At 37.4% G+C, this 18,865-nt stretch overlaps 1 protein-coding gene and 1 pseudogene across 6 annotated transcripts in view; one reads left to right on the forward strand and one right to left on the reverse strand.

Moving 5' to 3' along the window:
- The window catches only part of ABCC9 (ATP binding cassette subfamily C member 9), a 115,067-nt gene that overhangs the window by 63,881 nt on the left and 32,321 nt on the right, over positions 1 to 18,865 (forward strand). For all 6 annotated transcript variants that reach the window (XM_036019261.1, XM_028532451.2, XM_036019264.1 and 3 more), the window contains 8 exons: positions 2,072 to 2,152; positions 7,105 to 7,242; positions 7,391 to 7,516; positions 11,344 to 11,440; positions 13,703 to 13,932; positions 14,601 to 14,749; positions 14,958 to 15,027; positions 15,903 to 16,060. In XM_036019261.1, the coding sequence (XP_035875154.1) occupies positions 2,072 to 2,152; positions 7,105 to 7,242; positions 7,391 to 7,516; positions 11,344 to 11,440; positions 13,703 to 13,932; positions 14,601 to 14,749; positions 14,958 to 15,027; positions 15,903 to 16,060 (1,049 nt within the window). The remainder of the gene's footprint in view (positions 1 to 2,071; positions 2,153 to 7,104; positions 7,243 to 7,390; positions 7,517 to 11,343; positions 11,441 to 13,702; positions 13,933 to 14,600; positions 14,750 to 14,957; positions 15,028 to 15,902; positions 16,061 to 18,865) is intronic.
- LOC114512884 lies at positions 9 to 1,084 on the reverse strand (annotated as a pseudogene).

Consider the following 18,865-nt stretch of genomic DNA (forward strand, 5'->3'; position numbering starts at 1 on the left):
GTGAGCTATGTATAGTTGAACTAAATGATAAACAAAAATCTAGAAAAGCCTTCTGGTTGTCATTAACCTTTAATAGAGTACAATAAAATCTGAGGGTTTGAAATTTGTGTGTTGTACTAGTGACAAGTTCCAGAGAAAGAATACAGGAGCTCTTTAATGCCACTCTCTCTTAAGTGTCTGTTACATAACCACCATATACTTAACATTGTGCTGGCCACTTGAGAGCTCTCGAGGAAAACAGAGCAGTTCCTGCCTTTGATCAAATGTAATTTTACTTACTTGGAGGTTACTTTATATTGATTTGGAAACTGGGATTGCTTTTGACAACTTCTTCCACTCTTGTCAGCATCTATTTACTCTTGTTAAAGTGTTCATTTTTTTCCTTGTGTAAACATGTTTTTCATTGACATTGTGCTATTCTGACCAGCTGAAAAATATTTATACCTCTATGTAACCTTTTTAACAATGTTGGATAACATTTTTAATGCTCATAGGCATCAAGTATTCAGCGAAAGATTTTTATATGCTACCTGCACATTGAAGCTGAGAAAGCGGAAGCCAAGAGAGGTTAAAGAGCTAGCCCCATCATAGAGTCAGTGGCGCATCTGGAATTAGTCTGACTCTGTAGTCTGCATTCTTTTATGTTTTTTTTAAAACAAAAGCTAAGTTTGTTTGTTCATTTCTTGCATTTGAAATACTCCTCGATGATATCCTTGGCCTGAGACTCTTTACCCTAGTCTTTAACCACCACACAACTGCCTCCAGCCACTTGACAGGGTTTTCCCTCTCTGTCAATTTTACAGAGGCCTACCCATCCCCTAGTTCCTTGTCGTCATCAACCGTAACTTAGGTTGGTTTAGTGTTCAGCACAAAGGGACTCCACCAACTTCACGTACTCAGGCTCATCACAGTTGGATGCAAGCACATGTTGATGGGCTTGGCATTTGTCTGTGGCTTTGGCAGCTTCGCCAATTCCACATGCGAGGCCATTGTCGATAAGGGCAGTCTTCAGCACTCCTTGCAAAGCAGTATTAATGTCCATTACAGCTCCAGCAGCAATGCCTTCCTTGGCTATGGCATTGAGTTATGGTGGAGCTAAATCTTGAACATACCCAAGTCTCTGCCTCCATGCAACTGCTTGGGAACAGGAAAAGAGCTGTAGTCTGCATTATTAATGACTATTTATTCACCATAGTATATGGTATTTAAGAGCATGAACTTAGCTTCTCAGAGCCTTAGTTTTTGTATTTGTAAAATGAGAACAGTACTACCTATTGGAATTACTATGAGGAATAAAAGAAATGAGGAATGTAAAGCCATTCATACAAGTGCTCAATAAGTATCAATAAATCTTCGAATAACATCCTTTTGTTCGATATCATTTTGTTCAACATTGTTTTGTTATAACATTGAGATGCTGTAGGAACTTAACACTTGTTCATATCAATTAGCCTATGGTAAAACTGGTTTTGTCATATGTTGTCTTGCTGTGGTCCCGAGAACTTGTGGACAATGTTAAGTGAGGACTTACTTTAACAGTTTTTTAAAAAAATGTTATAATTAGCACTTGATTATAAAAGTATTGCAGCATAGTTCTGTTGAACAAAGCTTGTAATACCAAATTTAAGAGATATATGTTAAGTACACTACAGACAACAAAGTAGGAAAAAAATTGGAATTGTTGACAGTCTTCAGCACCCACTAGTGTTTTGCTCATTAATGCTTTTGTGCAACAGAATTCTCTCTTGGAGTGAAAGGGAGATTACTGTTACCAGTGAAAAATTACCTTAATATATGATTCAGGTGTTAACCACTAAACAGTTTTCATTTTATCTTATCAGTATTATCACAGTTCAATTAGTAAATTACCATTAGTTTGAGATTTTTTTAGAGAAATTTTTGGGTGGGAGGATGGGGAGAGTGGTGGGGAGAAAATGGAGACAACTGTAATTAAACAACAATAAAAAAAATTTAAAAAATGTTTAGAGAAATTTGTATTTGAAAGGGAATGCTTTACCAACAGATCATTTATTCATGGAAAAGGTGGATATTATGGCTATTTCTTTTCTAGGGCATCAACCTGAGTGGGGGTCAGAGGCAAAGAATCTGTGTGGCACGAGCTCTCTATCAAAACACCAATATTGTCTTCTTGGTGAGAATATAGCCTTTACTTTCTACTTCATTTTCTCCCTCTGGTAAAATGAGTCTTTAAAGGACAAGCAAAATAACTTAAGGAAAGACGGTTTATGTTGTGAAGTCATAGAAAATGTAGGGAAAACAAATCCTCACAGTATAAATCAGATCAACACAGAAGGTCGAGAGCTGGGGGACTCTCAGTGCAAGAGACTGAGGTTCCCATATGATTGCTTATATGAGTTTCTTAACCACGAGAATCATTAGTGAGGGCATGTGAATGGTGCTGAATCAACTGGACAAGATCATAGGTCTTCTCATTTATATTTGCTGGCAAGGAAAATAGGTCTGGAAAATACATTCTTGGTGGACATAACAGGAAGTAAGCATAGTATTCCATTCCAGTGGTGTACACCTTAGGCTGTGGATAAGTTTCCTAAAGTTATAGAAGTCCAGTTACCACCCAAGACCTATTGAATCATAATCCATAAGGGCAGATTCTAGGATTTGTGTTTTGAAAAAGCTCCATGAATATTTATCATATTAATTCTGGGTTATTAACTTGGTTCTACTTGTGGATCCACAAGTAAACTTAGATGATTATGTTGACTATGAATTTGTTCTAGTACTGAGCTTACAAATAGATAATATATATCAGAGACCAGAAGACTTTGTAAATGCATCCTTCCCTGTCTTTTTCTTCTTTGCAAGTATTAACTATTTATAAATCTGGTTTCCAGGCCTCATTTAGAGTTTTTACTTCATTTAATATTAAAAAAGCACTTCAAAAAGTAGGTTGGTTTTAGAATTTCCCACTAAGTTTGGATCCATTACTGTAGATGGTAGTAGAATTTGGACATACTGTGAATTCACTTCAGGTTCATTTCCCTAAGAACACCAGTCCCCAAAATTTTCCAGACAAAAACACCCTAAAAGCCATAGCAAGTTCTAGCAGTAACCTATGTAACTGTAATTTTTTTATAATGGATGGGCCCACAACTAGAAGTGACTTCTTGAACTTTGGGATCAGTTAATGACTGAACCAACAAGGACAAGTGACGTGGAAATCTGAAACAGACCAAGGTCTTCTGGGTGTGGTATTCCATTCCAGTTCATTTCACTGCCTTCAATTTAGTGACCCTTACTTACCTCAACTGTAGAAGCTTGGGACTCAGGCCATAGGGCTAACCTATTGTGGATTCCTAACCATTCGTTATAGGATTAGTATTTTTTGCCTCATTTCTAACAGCTTCTTCATGATTCCCTCTGAAGACAGATTGCTTATCTTTAAGGCAACCTTTTCCTTCTTGGTCAGTGTGTAAGTTCCTTGTGCAAGTATAACAAATTGCCATAATTAGTGTCTTAAACATTACAAACTTGTTATCTTATACTTCTGTAGGTTAGAAGTCCATCAGGAATCTTACTAGGCTCAAATCACAATGTCAGCAGGGCTGTGTTCCCTTCTGGAGGCTCTAGGGGAGAACTCATTTCCTCACCCTTTCTAGCGTCTAGGGACTCCACCTTCCTTGGCTCATGGCTGCCTGCCTTCATCTTCAAAACTTACTACTGTCAAATTATGACCTGTGTTGTCCTTCCCCCCTTATTTTGGCCTTTTCTCTTTCTTCCCTTTCCCCTTCATTTCCATTTCCTCCCTCCCTACCTCCCTCCATCCCTTCCTTTTTTCATCCCTCCTTCCCTTCCTTCTTTCCATCAATCAGTATTTAGTTAACCTCCTCAGTACCATTTTCTGTGCTGTGTAGAGAAACAAAGAAGAAAAAGGCATTACTCTTATCTTTAAGGACCTTACTTGTACAGATAATTACTGGAAGGGTTTTATATTTTGCTATCATTAAACTTTATCACATTAGCCTTTACACAATATCAAAGAGAAATGAAAACATTCTAATGATGTATCAAGCATGCCAGTTATTTTTGAAGCTTTATGGTATCTGTAAATGTGCCGTATCATTAATATATTTATAACGAGTTATTTCCAAAAATATATCCATGCAAAGAGTATAAAACTTGAACATATTAATTGAATATAGGAGAGAATGTATTAATGAGAACTGTATATATGCATATAAAAATAAACATATTCTTGAAAATGAAGGATTGGGCATTTGGCATATTGTCTTACTTTCTCTAAAAGAAGCATTGCCCCCAAATGTTAATATGTAAACTGGATCTTGAGGAATGATTTGCAAACTATCAAGCCTAGATTTTTATTAAGTTGCATAAAAGGTTACATTTGACTGTACCACCAAAACACCCCATAATGTAGCCATGGCATATAAATTAAATGAAAGCAACCATCATTGAGGGCTTTCTATGAACTAGCTATAATTCTAAGTACTTAATACACATTAGCACATTACATTATCGTAAATCCTGTTAGGTTGGGCATTGGTATTGTCATTATTATTATTGCTACTGCTGCTACTGCTATTTACGGAGTATATTGAGGCTTCCAGGAATAATTTATCCAAGGTCACACAGAGAGTAATAGCAAAGCAAGGATTCAAACCCAGGTGGCCTGATTCCATAGCCGGTGTTCCAACCACCGCATTCTTCCTTATGAAGAGATTCCTGGAAGTCACTGAACTCTCACCGAGATGCTTTAAAGGGATTAGTTTTAATCCACCACACCTAATTTTTTTTAAAATAAGAAACTGATTCTAAAAAAACACTTTTAGAACACTTTGCAGAGACTTTTACAACATTGTATTCGATCTTTGTAACAGCTCTATGTGCTCTCTGATAGGTCTCATCATTACCCACAATTACACATGTGGGTCCAAGTGACGGAACATGGAAATTCACCCAGTGTCAGAGAGGGTTGGAGTCATGGCTACAGTTTAGGTCTCTTGATTTAGAGATAATGAACTTTTCTTTATGCCTTAGTATCTTACAACATTTAAAGTCAGAATTTTATAGAAATTGTTTCTTCCTCTTGATATTGACAGCTTTTGAAATCCTCTATTGTTTTTCAGTTTTGCTATAATGTATCCTTCAGCTCTATGATTTCTGTTTGGTACTTTTTTGTATTTTGTTCTCTTTGTTCAAATTCTCACTTTGTTCATGCATTGCTCTTCTGACCTCGCTGAGCATCTTTATGACTGTTATTTTGAACTCTGTATCAGGTAAATCACTTATCTTTGTTTCACTGCAAAGACTGGCTTATGGAGATTTATCCTACTGAAATATATTCCCTTGTTTCTTCATTCCTCTTGACTCTCTATGTTAGTTTCTGTTCATTATATTAAACAACCACCTCTTCCACCCCAAGCTCCTGGTTGCCTCTCAGACTTTTGTGATTATCCAAGCTGCCATTTTGGTCCTTACTGGCCCCCTAGTAGTTGAATGGGTGCTAAGATCCATCAAAATCTCAAAGAGGAGGATCAGAGTCAGCACCTAGATACAGGCTGATTAGAAGCTAGACCCTTCGGTAGAAAAAGGCCAGGAAAATATTCAACCAAATCCCTTTGAGGGGGATGGGCATTTTTGCATGATCTGTCTGTGTGGAGCCAGGGTGTACAGCCAGGGGCGATGGGGAGTGGGGTGCTCCTGCACCTGTTTAAAAGCTGCTTCTTTGTTTGCTGTGAGATTTGTGAATGCAAGTCCTGTTAGCTATCAGAACTAGGTGACTTGGGGGCTGTCCCTTGGGTGACAGCCATAAAAGCTGGGGCACCAGATGGGTGAAGAGCCCTTTCTAGGGAGATACTGGCTTCTCTGCTTTGTTGTCGGAGTGAGCTGGAGACAGAAGGCAGAGGAAGTACCCAGTAGCTCTTGAAGGCTCTAAGGAGGGTCCATGTCAGCACTTACATTCATATTAATTGGAAGCTGAATCTTCAGGTAAGTTTGTAAAGTTTGCAGTTAAAACTCCTCCAGGGGTGGGGGTGGAAAACTCCTCCAAGGAAAGACTAGGAACTGGGCCCACTGTGCTGAGCCCTGAACATGGCAGATTGTCATGTGCCTGTCAACAACTGCTTCTTTGTTATAGACCTTTTTGGTCGTAAATGAAAGTCCCATTGGCTTTCAAACCTAGGTGATTTAGGATCCTGTCTGTTGGGTGGTAGCCATAAAATCAAGGCACTAGATGTGTGATTCCAACTCTTCCCTGCTCAGGAAAAGCTGGGAGTTGTGGGTTCTCTCTCAGTTGTATGGTACTGTGTCAGGGTGGGGTTTATGGACACAGTGTATCTCAGCAATTCCTACCCATTTAGACGTGGGTATTTTCTCAGTTGCCTAATGTGTAGAAGTCACTCAACCAGTTTCTGGATTGTTCTGTGTGTAGCTGTCTGTGTATCTGGTGCACCTGTGGGAGGAGGGAAATTCAGGAGCTCCCCATGTCACCATCTTGGTCCAGAGCCTATGCCTATTTTTATAATCTAAAATTCAACTACTCCAATTCTGTTCTTTGTTTAGTCTGTAGTTAAAGGTTGTCAAAATGTTGGGTTTTGAACTTGAAGATTCTATATATAAAATTCAAACCCTTTTTAATATAGTATTTACTTTTAAAAAATTTTAAGGTAAAAGAAAATAAAAGCTTCTTTTTTTATATTATACCAGCAGCTTATTGATTCTTCTTTAAAAAATACAGTTGCCATGCAATGTTATATTGTTCCACATGTACAGCGCAGTGCTTAGACATTTACAGAATTTACAATGCAACCCCCCAATAAATCTAATAACCACCTCACCGTGTATAGTTATTACAGTGTTGCTGACTGTATTTCCTATGCTGTACTTTACATGACTATTTTGTATCTACCAATGTGTACTTCTTAATTCCTTCATTTTAACATAATATTTCTGGCAATTTAAAGTTATTGATATATGAAGTCTGTTTTTATAAATCAGACATGAGGGATCATTTGCCCTTTGTTATTTGTATTCTCACTTTCTGGAGAAAATAAGTCACAGAAAGGGATAGGAAGTTTTTACCTTCTCTCTTTTGACTGGTTGTAGGATGATCCGTTCTCCGCCCTGGACATTCACTTGAGTGATCACTTAATGCAGGAAGGGATTTTGAAATTTCTCCAAGACGACAAGAGGACACTTGTCCTTGTGACTCACAAGTTACAGTATCTAACACATGCTGACTGGGTGAGAGTTTAAACGAAGTTTCATTAATTTTTATATTATAGTTCGCTTAATAAAAAGGGACATTAAGAAGTGCTTTCTGAGATCAAGGTAGTTCATTTGGCCACTTCAGGCTTTTTGTCACAGTTATGCTAATATGTGCTTTCCTTAGATCATAGCCATGAAGGATGGAAGTGTGCTAAGGGAAGGGACTTTGAAGGACATTCAAACCAAAGATGTTGAGCTTTATGAACACTGGAAAACACTTATGAATCGGCAAGATCAAGAATTAGAAAAGGTAATTGCTCATAGTTTCAAAGAATTCCAAGTTCAGTTCAGAAGAGTCAGAAATATACTGTATAATTAGTAAGATATTTTAAAGAAGTATTTAACTTTAATGTTTGATATTTGATAATTGTCCTCATTTGAAATCCAAAGCAATTGCATATTTCTGTGTCATTAACAAATGGGCTACTTTGAAACTATAAAATTCAAATGTTGTCTTTTGGATGAAGTGCCATCAGGTTTTTAGAAGATTTTTACTTGAATTTGAACCATATTGCAAATTGATGTGTGATTAGAATTTAAACAAATTATTTGCTGAAGCATATTCTTATTTTATATATCCTTATTTTATCTTATTTTTCTGATGTATATCTTATTTTTTTCATCTGTAGTGTGAGAATATTTTCATTCGCCACCTACAAATAATCAGTTACAGGCAACACAAAATCCAATGTAACTTAGAAAAAATGAACATCTGTGAGCTGTGGGTGAGGTTGTAAAGCATGTATTGGGTAGCATTAGAAGTGAGGGAAGGTGATCAGAAAGAAATAAGAATTAATTTTTACATTTGTATAGCTTTAAAAGTTCACAAAGCCCATTTTACAGGATCTCATTTAATTAGCATAAAACTCTAGAAATCAGAAAAAAGAATGAGGAAGAGGGAAATGAGCAAAAAAAGAATACCGCCTAACTTTTACAGATGGGGAAACAAGCTCAGAGAGGCTGAGTTACTTGCCCAAAGTTGTACAGTGTGTATGATATGTGGTCCTAGTTGAACTTAAATCCAGGTCCATATCCAATGTGATTATAGTGTAATGTTATGTATGATGTAATTACTACATGGAAATCAGACTGAATACAATAAAAAAAGAACAACTTGTGATTAAGAGTGAAATTGTAACTTGAATTAGTAAAGTTTTCAATTGTTATCTCTTGACTTGTGATGAAACAGTGTCCAAAATTTGGCACCCCTGGCCGTGAATAAGATTGTAAAATGAAATCTTTATATCAACAAATTTCTGAGAATATCAATAAATTAAAATGTTTATTTTATAAAAGAATGAAAGGATCTATGTTTCAATAGAGAGGGGAAGATAAAAAGTCAGACCCTTGGATTGCTCTGTCTTCTGTGGATATGACCAAAATATCAAAAGGTAACTACATAAGGAGGAAATGATGTATGTAAAAATCTTTAAGTAGAATAAGATCAATCATGGAACCCTTGAAAACAGGACATTTATTTAAAAAATAATAAGGTACAATTGGCCAGTGCCCACTTAGAAATTATACTGTGAAAAGCTTGATTATGAACTTACTAGGGATGGATCCAAGTGATATTTTTTCAGATGCCAGGGAGAAAAGAGTATGATGTAAGCTTAAGGAGTGGGACCATTTATGGTTTACTTTGGAAAGAAGATTTGGAAAGAGAGAGAAAGAGAGAGAGAGAGTGAGAGCTGTTGGCTTGGTTTTATAGTAATACTGTTAAGCAAGCCAGGAAGAAAGTCCATTAAGTTATATTTAGAGATGAAGTGATCACTTGAGATAGCATAGCTTTATAATTAAAGACACATTACAGGGTTCTAAATCAGCTGAGGCAGATAGGGAACAAGTTAAGGTGAGGACAGAGTGAACCCAGGTGTGCGGTGGAAGAGTGGCAGTGGAAGCCAAAATGAACCATGCACCTGCCCAGAATCCCCGCCAGGGAGTGGAGGGAGGGTCCTGTCACCCAGGGAAGGCCAAGGAGAGTCACACTATGGGGAACATCTTGAGAAAGTGTTTGTAAAAACAGCTTCTTGTTTAATTCATTATGTGGCAGAGTGTTTTTACATAGAGCCCTGGTTCTCAACCAGGGCCGCTTTTGCCTTCTAGGAGACACTTGTGACATCTACACCCATTTTTGGTTGCCACAACTCAGGGGAAGTTGCTACTGGCATCTAGTGGGTAGAAGGATGGTCCTAAACTTCTACAATGCACAGGGCAGCACGCCCCACCCCACAAAAAAAGAGCTCCTTGAGCCTAAAAGGCCATAGTGGCAAGGCTGAGAAAGGCTGGCTTGTAGCCAGATGGAACAAGCAGAGGAGGAAGGTGATATTAAAGGATCCACAGAACGTCCTGTCTCAGGACTTTACACAGCACTGCCAGTTTACTGGTGAAGGGGTCAACAGCAAAGATTACGTTCAATTAAAAGAATAGCCATGAAAACTACAAGAAGAAGAAAATCACTTTTTCACCTGGTTTAAATAGTACTAAAAATTTTAGCTGGGATAGCATCAACCATATTCTTCATAATGTCGTTATGCTAAATAAACTGGCATCATCTGATGTTTCCTCCCCTACTCCCAGCTCTCCCTTGACCTGCCCCATTGTCGGCACTCAATAAATATATATTGGAGAAATGAGTTCATATTTACCTGATCCAAATATCAACACTATTTCAAATATTCAACCTGTAGTGAGCCTACTATGAGCATTTACTCATAGGAAACATGATTTTGAAGATTTTTTCTAATGTCTATAAGATGTTCAATCTTTTACTCACACAGCATGGAGGTTGAATAAAACCAAATCTTCTACTTTTCAGTGGATAGGTTGTATTTCTTTCAGTACACTGTTCCCAAAGGATTGGGTCCTTTTTAATTGTATTTTATCTAAGCTCATGTACAAGTGTTCATTTTCATATCATCAGACAAAATTAAAAGCTGATGTTAAGTTGTCTCTGAAAAAATACTGTTCCTGAGACACTTTCACTTTTACTCTTTTTTAACCAAGAATCTGGAAGCAATAGAGCCGTCTAGAATAGCATGTCTCCTGAATCACACGTGTCATCTGAGGCTAAGTGAATAAATAGACCTCAAATCAAAATCACTATTTAAAGGCCAGTCACTTCAGGCTTATTGATATAACAAACTGATTTTTTTTGTATCAGCATGTACAGGAAACCCACAAATTACCTGGATTCCAAAAGTTTGTGGGTCAGTTGTTGGGAACTCAGAATGCATTTCCCCACAGAAACCAGGCATGTGGTTAGTTTCCCAGAATGTCCTGCAGAAGCTGATTTAATCCACAGTGTAACACAATGCTGCTCCAGTTCTGAAGTCCGGGGGCAGGGGTGTCATTCATAGACACAAGAGAAAATGAATTGCTCCTTCTTTCTTGGACAAGTCTGGGGCAACCCTTAAAAATTCACAGTTTGTTTTGGGTACCTTTCCCCTTCTCTATCTGCACATGTCCCCCTCCTCAGTCTTTCTACTAAACTGCTAGGCATCTAGGTACCCTCATTTCCCATTTCCTTCAAAATTACCTATGTTCCTTCAGTTCTTGTTGAAGTTCCTATCTTTTTTGCAGCTATCTTAGTGAGATGCTAAAGAAACTCATTCTGATTTAATAGTTCATAATAACAGGGAATGACAGATAGTGCTTTAACCAGTCTAGAATATGTATTTCAAAGGAAGAGATTTATTAACATAAGTAAATCTTTAGTTAGAGAAATTAAAGGAGTTATCTGAAAGTGATGTAAAAATAAAGCAACTGTCAGTGGTAGAACTGTGCTTTAGGGCTGGGGGAGGTATCCTCTGCCCTTGGGGTCAGCGGCATCATGCTGTTACTACTTTCTGGGTTTCTTCCTGCTCTGGGCTTCTTAGCTCTCAGGCACTTCCTACAGACCTTAGACATTGCCCCACAGCTGTTCCTATGACAGGAGCTGTGGATCTCTGGAGAGAGCAGAGAGCCCAGACTGGTAAGGTAACTAACGATTGGTACGTGTGGGTCACTGACCAGCAAGTTAAAACTTTCCAGTGGCTGTGAGCTCCTTGAGTGATGATAGCACAATATTTGCTGCAGGACATGGAAGCTGACCAAACGACTTTAGAGAGGAAAACTCTGCGAAGAGCCATGTATTCCAGAGAGGCCAAAGCCCAAATGGAGGATGAAGATGAAGGTACACTTCTTTTCCTTCCATCAGAAACAGTCAAGTAGATAATGGGATGTGAGGGCTTTATTTTGGCAATTGACCTGTGAGTGTCCTACTGAGGAATAAGCCCCTCTGCAGGCGGAAAAGAGCTAAATCAAGTACAATGGTAGTGAAAATGCAAAGGATAGGAGTGGAAGCGAATGGTATGCACTCAATCAGCAGGCATCTTGAGGGATTTCCCATAGTGTGTCTTAGTGTATTTGTGTTGTGTGTGAGAGAAAGCTGAAATGAAAAGTCAATAGTTTGTAAAATCTAGACTCTTGTTCAGCAAAATTGGAAAGGTCTAGTAGCATGACCCACTGAAGTTATTAATAAATGTCACTCTTTCAAAAATAAACAATACATGGGGAATATAGAGATTCCCCATTTGAAATATATATATATATATTGAATCATGAGGTTCTTCATGGTGTTTTTATGGCAATGAAGAATAAGAGAATTAGCCATTTATTATGTTTCAATTTTCTGGATATAATAAGGAGTAGTGGAGAAAAAGATTTACTGGAAATTTGAGGAATTAGATGAAATAATTACGTTGCTTTGGCATTTATTGCCAGGAAGTTTGTACAATAAATCACTTTCAAGTCTATAGACTATATGCACTGTCCTTCATTTTTCCTATACAGTTTTTGCTTAAGACTACATTCTTACAAGTTATTTTAAGCCACAGAACACCAAAATGTGCTACCTTTATGTTTCAGGTGATAATTACTCAGTTTTTCAACAAATGACTGAATGAGTGGATAGATTTTTGTTTCAGTTTATTTGATTTAACATGGTTTTAAGATATTTTGATAACATCAGCCTCAAGAATTCTAACTCAGTTATTTCTAATGTGCTCTAAAGGTAATGTCATGCCCAGCTACTCCCCTCAGTGTGCCTGTGGTGAGCATACCACTTGGGATGCCGACTCTGCCCTGGTCTCGGTCTATTAATCCATTTTCTCAAGTATAAAATAAGATAAAAACACTTTCCTTACAGGGTAAAATGAGGTAATGTCTATGAAAGAGTCCAGTACGGTACTCGTACATATTACCTATTAGGTTGCTGGTTCTGGTCCTGTCTGTATGTCTGCTCAAGCCACCAGGAAAGGAAAAAGGAGAGTAATTGCATGTTTCTACTACTTACATTGGCCAATCAGAGTAGGTACAAGGAAAGTGAAAGAATGTTGTCTTTAGCGAGACAGCCACAAACAAGTTGAAATTACAGTTAATATGGAAACAGAATATGAATATTGGGGAGACAGCTAGTGGTTTGCGTCTGCCTCTTTCATCAGGTAAATTTCGCATCTTGTCTTTCTCCTGCGTTGAAACCACCCTTAAGAGAGGGATTATTTGAGACCTGTTTATTTATTGTATCCAGATCAAATATTAGCATCCTTTGTGACGCTTAGTCCTCCCATCATATCCATATTTAGATCCCTGTGGTCTGATAACCTATAATCCAAAACCAAGTAGTCTGTCCTTCCTACCCACAACCTGCTCAGTGTTCAGAGATGGTGTATATAAAGGGTAACTCCAACAAAAAGCACCTTTGGAAAACGAAAGGAAGGGGATGTGCAATAGTCACGGAACCATACAAATCATCAAGTATTGCTGGTCAGGAAATGCCCAGATCCTCTGTCCTCACAATACAGTATGTTCTTAGGATAGCCTTCCTGGAGTTTCCAGATAGCTTAACATCTGAGAGGAACTCCCTGCCCACAGTCCCCTGTTGCTCCCGGCTCTGCCTGCAGATGTTTCTCTTTGCCCCTTCTCTGCATTACCACGTCTGAAATGGGCCATAGAGCGTGGAGTACGCCCTCTGGGGCCTGGGACAAATTTCAGAGCCTATTTATTCCTGGTGCAGCTTTCTAAGTTCAGAAATTTAGAGTTCAAAGAATTCCATATAAATATTGTCAGGCCAGATATGTGGTTTTATTGGCAACATAATTCCTTCAACAACTTAGTAAATTTCTATCCTAAACTTCCAGTAAACTTGGTGTGTAATAAATCATCAAATTATCTCACCCAGACATGGATTTTGTGGGGTTTTTTCACTCATTTATTTATTCATTTTCACCCATTTTTCAAAAATGACATTTTCTCTGCTGTAAGTATTCAAGTTTTCTAAGACTAATACTTGTAGTTCTATAAATTTGAGGGAGATCATTATATGCTTTTTTGTGAGATAATACAAATTCTATCTACCTGCTGCCCACCTGAAGCTTCAACAAGTGTTTCTATGCAGAAGAAGAAGAGGAGGAAGATGAGGATGACAATATGTCCACAGTGATGAGGCTCAGGACTAAAATGCCATGGAAAACGTGTTGGCGCTACCTCACTTCTGGAGGATTCTTCTTGCTCTTTCTCATGATTTTCTCTAAGCTTTTGAAGCATTCAGTCATTGTAGCTATAGACTACTGGCTGGCCACGTGGACATCGGAGTACAGCATAAACAATACTGGAGAAGCTGATCAGGTACAGTGGGTTCTGTCTTTAAATCATCAAGGGAAGGTTGAGAGTAACTGTGATACCTTTTTATCTAGTTAGAGACTAATGGCCCAAATGTCATAAGACTTTTGTAGTGTGATTCAATAAGTTAATTAGAACAGGGCCTGTCAAAGTGGGATCTGTTATCATCACTTTTGTTTTTAAAGTTTATCACAAGAAACATTTAAAGGTAATGTTGGATTAGGATTCAAGAGAATTATATACACATGATGTGTGTGTATGTGTGTGTGTGTGTGTGTGTCATACACAAGGGACTCTGGTTGTTCTGATGGTATTTGATTTTAACTTCCTATACCAGTGAACGAACTATTTGTTCTGAAATTAGGGATAAAAAGAATGAGTGCTGCAATATAAAAATCCAAGAATATTTCAAACCTACAAACAGACTCCATGCTTCATCTGCCCTTAGGTAAACCTGGAAAGAGAGTGAAGGAAGCAAGGGGAGACTAGGCCTTAGAATTATGGTAGAAATATTGCCCTAACCCTCAAAAATTGCACACCTTCCAACTGTCTAAATTGATGCGAAATAATGAAGTTGACAATATTGTCTGACTTGACCAAACTGATATTTGGTTTTCTAGTAAGGAAAAACTCAACTGGTAATTTTATATGTTTTTTATGTTGGTGTCTCTTAGACCTACTACGTGGCTGGGTTTAGCATACTCTGTGGAGCAGGAATTTTCCTCTGCCTCGTCACATCTCTCACTGTGGAATGGATGGGTCTCACAGCTGCCAAAAATCTTCACCACAATCTCCTCAATAAGATAATTCTTGGGCCAATAAGGTAAAAAGTTAATTATTTTTACTTCCATGTATAAAATCTACATGCATTTTAAAATCTAAGTGCAATGTGGAATTTTAAAGAATGTATTCAGTCCTTGAACAAATGAATAGGGACCTTCTCATTTTCATGACTCTAAGATGTCTACTTGCAGTGCTCAGGTTCCAAATGCTTTAGTATTTTCATATGTTTCAATGTGTTTGTTGCCTAGATTCTTTGATACCACACCCCTGGGACTGATTCTCAATCGCTTTTCAGCTGATACAAATATCATTGATCAGGTGAGTGCTTGAGCTAGTTCCAAGTTCAAGAATAAATTTCTTAGTGTAAGCTAAATAACATTTGGGATATACCATGATTCCTCTTAACAATACAGGATTTCTAAAACTTAAGTGAAAACCTATTTATGTTCATATCAATATTGTATGCATAAATGATTTATAGAATAAAATCTTTAAGGAAAACCTTAATGCAAAATAATTTATACATGTAGAAGAGAATACTTAGAGAATCAGCATGATATCAATAGAAATAGCAGAAAATAAACTAACATTTAAATTTTTATTATAAAAGGGAATGATTTTGATGAATGTTGTATCTCTATTCACAGTAAAGTTCTTAAAAGTTCAGTTGATGCAAAGTGTCTCCCAGAAGTAAAGAATGGAATGCCAATCTGTTTTAAATGTCTTTTATTTTTATTAGATGAGCTCTTGAATGAGAGAAGTTGTAGATGGTATGATATTTTAGAAATATTCCAAAGATAACCAGTTGAGTCTTAGATCCTCAGGCCTCTAAAAGTTGGTCCTGAAATTAAAGACTTCAAACCCTGAGTTTAGCTAACTCCAAGAACAGACCCTTTAGGATGACTGAGAAAAGAATCCATCAAATTAGCCCTTGCCTTTTCCGATTTTACAAAGTAAGCTTTAGGAAACCTAAATTACCCTCAATTTAGAAAAAGAGCCCTGGCTGGTAAAACTACTAAACTGTGGGAAGTGAGTGAAGTTGGAGCAAAAAATTGCTTACAATGGAAATGTTTATATACTACTTCCGTAATTAACTGTATAGTGTCACATTAATATAAACTGAATATTATCTTACATTGTAACCAACATGCATTGATCTGAAACATTTTCCTTCCAAACTACCTGCATAATAGCACATCCCGCCAACTTTGGAATCTCTCACTCGCTCAACGCTGCTCTGCCTGTCTGCCATTGGCATGATTTCCTATGCGACCCGTGTGTTCCTGGTTGCCATTGTGCCTCTTGGAGTCGCCTTTTATTTTATCCAGAAATACTTCCGAGTGGCCTCTAAGTAAGTAAAACAATATTCTACTCATCTTCAAAAGCCTATGTATTTGATTTATTGTGGTCCATATTTCCTGTAGGCTTTTTTTTTTTTTTTTCAAGAGAAAGTATAGGATTTGGAAATGCAACCTTTTGTCATGGTGAAACCTATCCTGACGTGGGAGGTCCACTATAATTGTTTCTGCAATTAGTTGTCCACCCTTACATAGCCCTGGACGCCAATATATTAGCACATGGATTGATCTGTTGAGGTTTTGGTCCACAGACTGCCAAATTTTTTATCCCACGTGGTCTTTTTACTGAACATGACATTGGCAAAAAAATTAGGAAATCCAACCTAGTCCCAAAGAATAAGTAACTTAATATTATTATATTCACAAGTGGGGGGAAAAATAAAATATTTTGACATGTTTAAGACACATTCTGTAAAAAGTACAGTACAAACAAAAAACAGACTGATGGCCATGAAAGTAGATAAGCTTGAATGCTGTAACTTTAGGAGACTGGAAATTTTCAGATTGGATCATTTAAGATGCACTTGAATATCCAGCCAAATAAGTAAAAGATAGCCATGGATTTTAAATTACTCTATTAATATGGGATTTGTCAGTTGCTGAGCTGTTGAATAGTTAAATGAAATATTGTACCAGTCATTTTGAAATTTCCAGTTTAACTTTGAAGCCCTGCTATAAATAGTACAGTAAATGTTATATCATTGCAATAATCACATTATTTCAACAAACACTTATTAAGCATTGACAGTGTTGCAAATAATTCTGTGAGCCAGGGGGCAGATGAAGAGATCAACATGATAAGGACCCATTATAGAACAGTTTTGGGGGAAGATAAAACATATTAAGTGCTGGAATAGGAAAAAAGACATTAAGTTTATTCAGTAAGCTACAAATATTTGATAGGACTTGAGGCAGGGGAGTGTAAGAAAAAATCAGCGAAGGGAACAAAAAAGGGCAAGAATAAAGTTGGGAACTTCTGAAAATACCATACAACATTTCCTAATTTAAAAAATATACGTTCTCCCTCAAGGCTGTGAATTAGGTTTGTTCAAATGTTAGGGATTTATATTAAAGCCAGAGTGTGTTTTTACCCCCAGCCTCATACCCTTTTTTACCAGAAATGCAGACCAAAAGAGACAGGCTAATCATCAAATTCACTCTTTCATTTTTTTCTAGTGTCATGGCTCATGCCGCTTTGATGGAGGGGCAAAAACGTTTAGTTGCTTCATTCTGCCTTTCCACCACTAAAGAAACAGTCATGACTTACTTCAGTCACAGACTAATTTGGGACTATTTTGTCCAGCAATACAAATTCAGTGCGAAGTCTAGGCAATGGTCTAGTTCATTAATTTGAATTGAGCAGTCTGTTCATTATAAGTGAGAATAATTTGTTAGCACTGGTAGTGACTGAAAAAACAGAAGGGATAACCATTTTTAAAGAATTAACACTGATAATGGACTATAAACCATCTTTATTTGAAATCCTCTGAAAGCTAGCAAATATGGCCACATGATTTTAAGTTTCTCAGATTAAAAATACCCTTTTAACTGCTGAGGTTTTGCAGGACTTACCCAGTTGAAAAGTTCAGGCAGTATAACAGGTGATTTTGTAAACACCAAGGAGAATTTGAATGGGGGACATGCTACAGGAAATGCCACAAGTTTTGAATGTCTAAAATACAGATCTAATGTGTAGTTAGCTCTGTAAGCGTTTCTTCCTTACTACATTACAAGACCAAACTGTACCCTCACCTTCACTCACAAAATGCAGTCCTATAAACAAACGTTCCTCCTTTCTAATTTTTTTCCCTTCACTACTAACCTCAGTGTAGTGACCACCTGTTGCTTATGTCAAAATTACAAATAGCCACTTGGTTTTCTGTTTAAAAATAGCAGACTATTTACATTCCTTTGTATTCATTCTCCTCCCTTCTTTCTTCCCCTCCCTCATCTGCAGTTTCTGAAGTGAGCAAATCCATTTTAGAAACTCAAAAAAGACATTGCATTTATTTGTGGTACAAAATAGACAGCCCAGAAATGGCACATATTGACTGTTGAAGGTTGTCTAACAGTGTAGTCAGTTCAGTTGACTCTGGCAGATGAATGTCAAGGCTGCTATTCTCATTCCCTCCATCCCAAAGACCTGGAGATGTGCAGAGAAAGAGACTGAAAAGAAGAGAGAGGGAAGTTTTGAAACATGTGTTATAACTTTTAGCCTACCTTGTAGAAATGCTAGCTTATTTAAAGAAAAAGTGTCCTGAGTGTTCATTCTCATGAAAAGGGTTAAATTCAGTCATATGTCCGCCAAACATTCATTGAGTGCCATCTAATATCTATATAGATATGGACATATAGGTATATACACATACATATATACATATATGTAGATATATATAAAATTTTTATTCATAAAAGTTCCATCATGGCAGAGATTCTGTCTCACTGTGGCCAAAGCCAAACTCATTATCCTGTTGTTGTTTTTTCTAATATCTTATTCTGGGTCCTCCACCCTGGTGAGTTGCACTGCCATTTTCCAAGTCTGCTAAGCCACAGCCACGCCATATTTGACCCTTCTGTCTTGTCCACCTTGCTACAACTACTTGATTGTAGCAGCTTAGATAGCTGCTTCTAGTAGACCGACTTACAGTCCTCCGCTATTTTAAATCTAACCAGCATCACACCAATTCATAACTTTAAAAACATCTCTTATGTGTAGACTACAGAACTCATTCTATTTCATCCTTTACACTGTCTCCCAAGTTCTGTTGCTTAAGCACAGCTCTAGTCATTTTATTTCT

The sequence above is a fragment of the Phyllostomus discolor genome, chromosome 2 (assembly GCF_004126475.2).
Source record: "Phyllostomus discolor isolate MPI-MPIP mPhyDis1 chromosome 2, mPhyDis1.pri.v3, whole genome shotgun sequence".
Lineage (NCBI taxonomy): Eukaryota > Metazoa > Chordata > Mammalia > Chiroptera > Phyllostomidae > Phyllostomus > Phyllostomus discolor.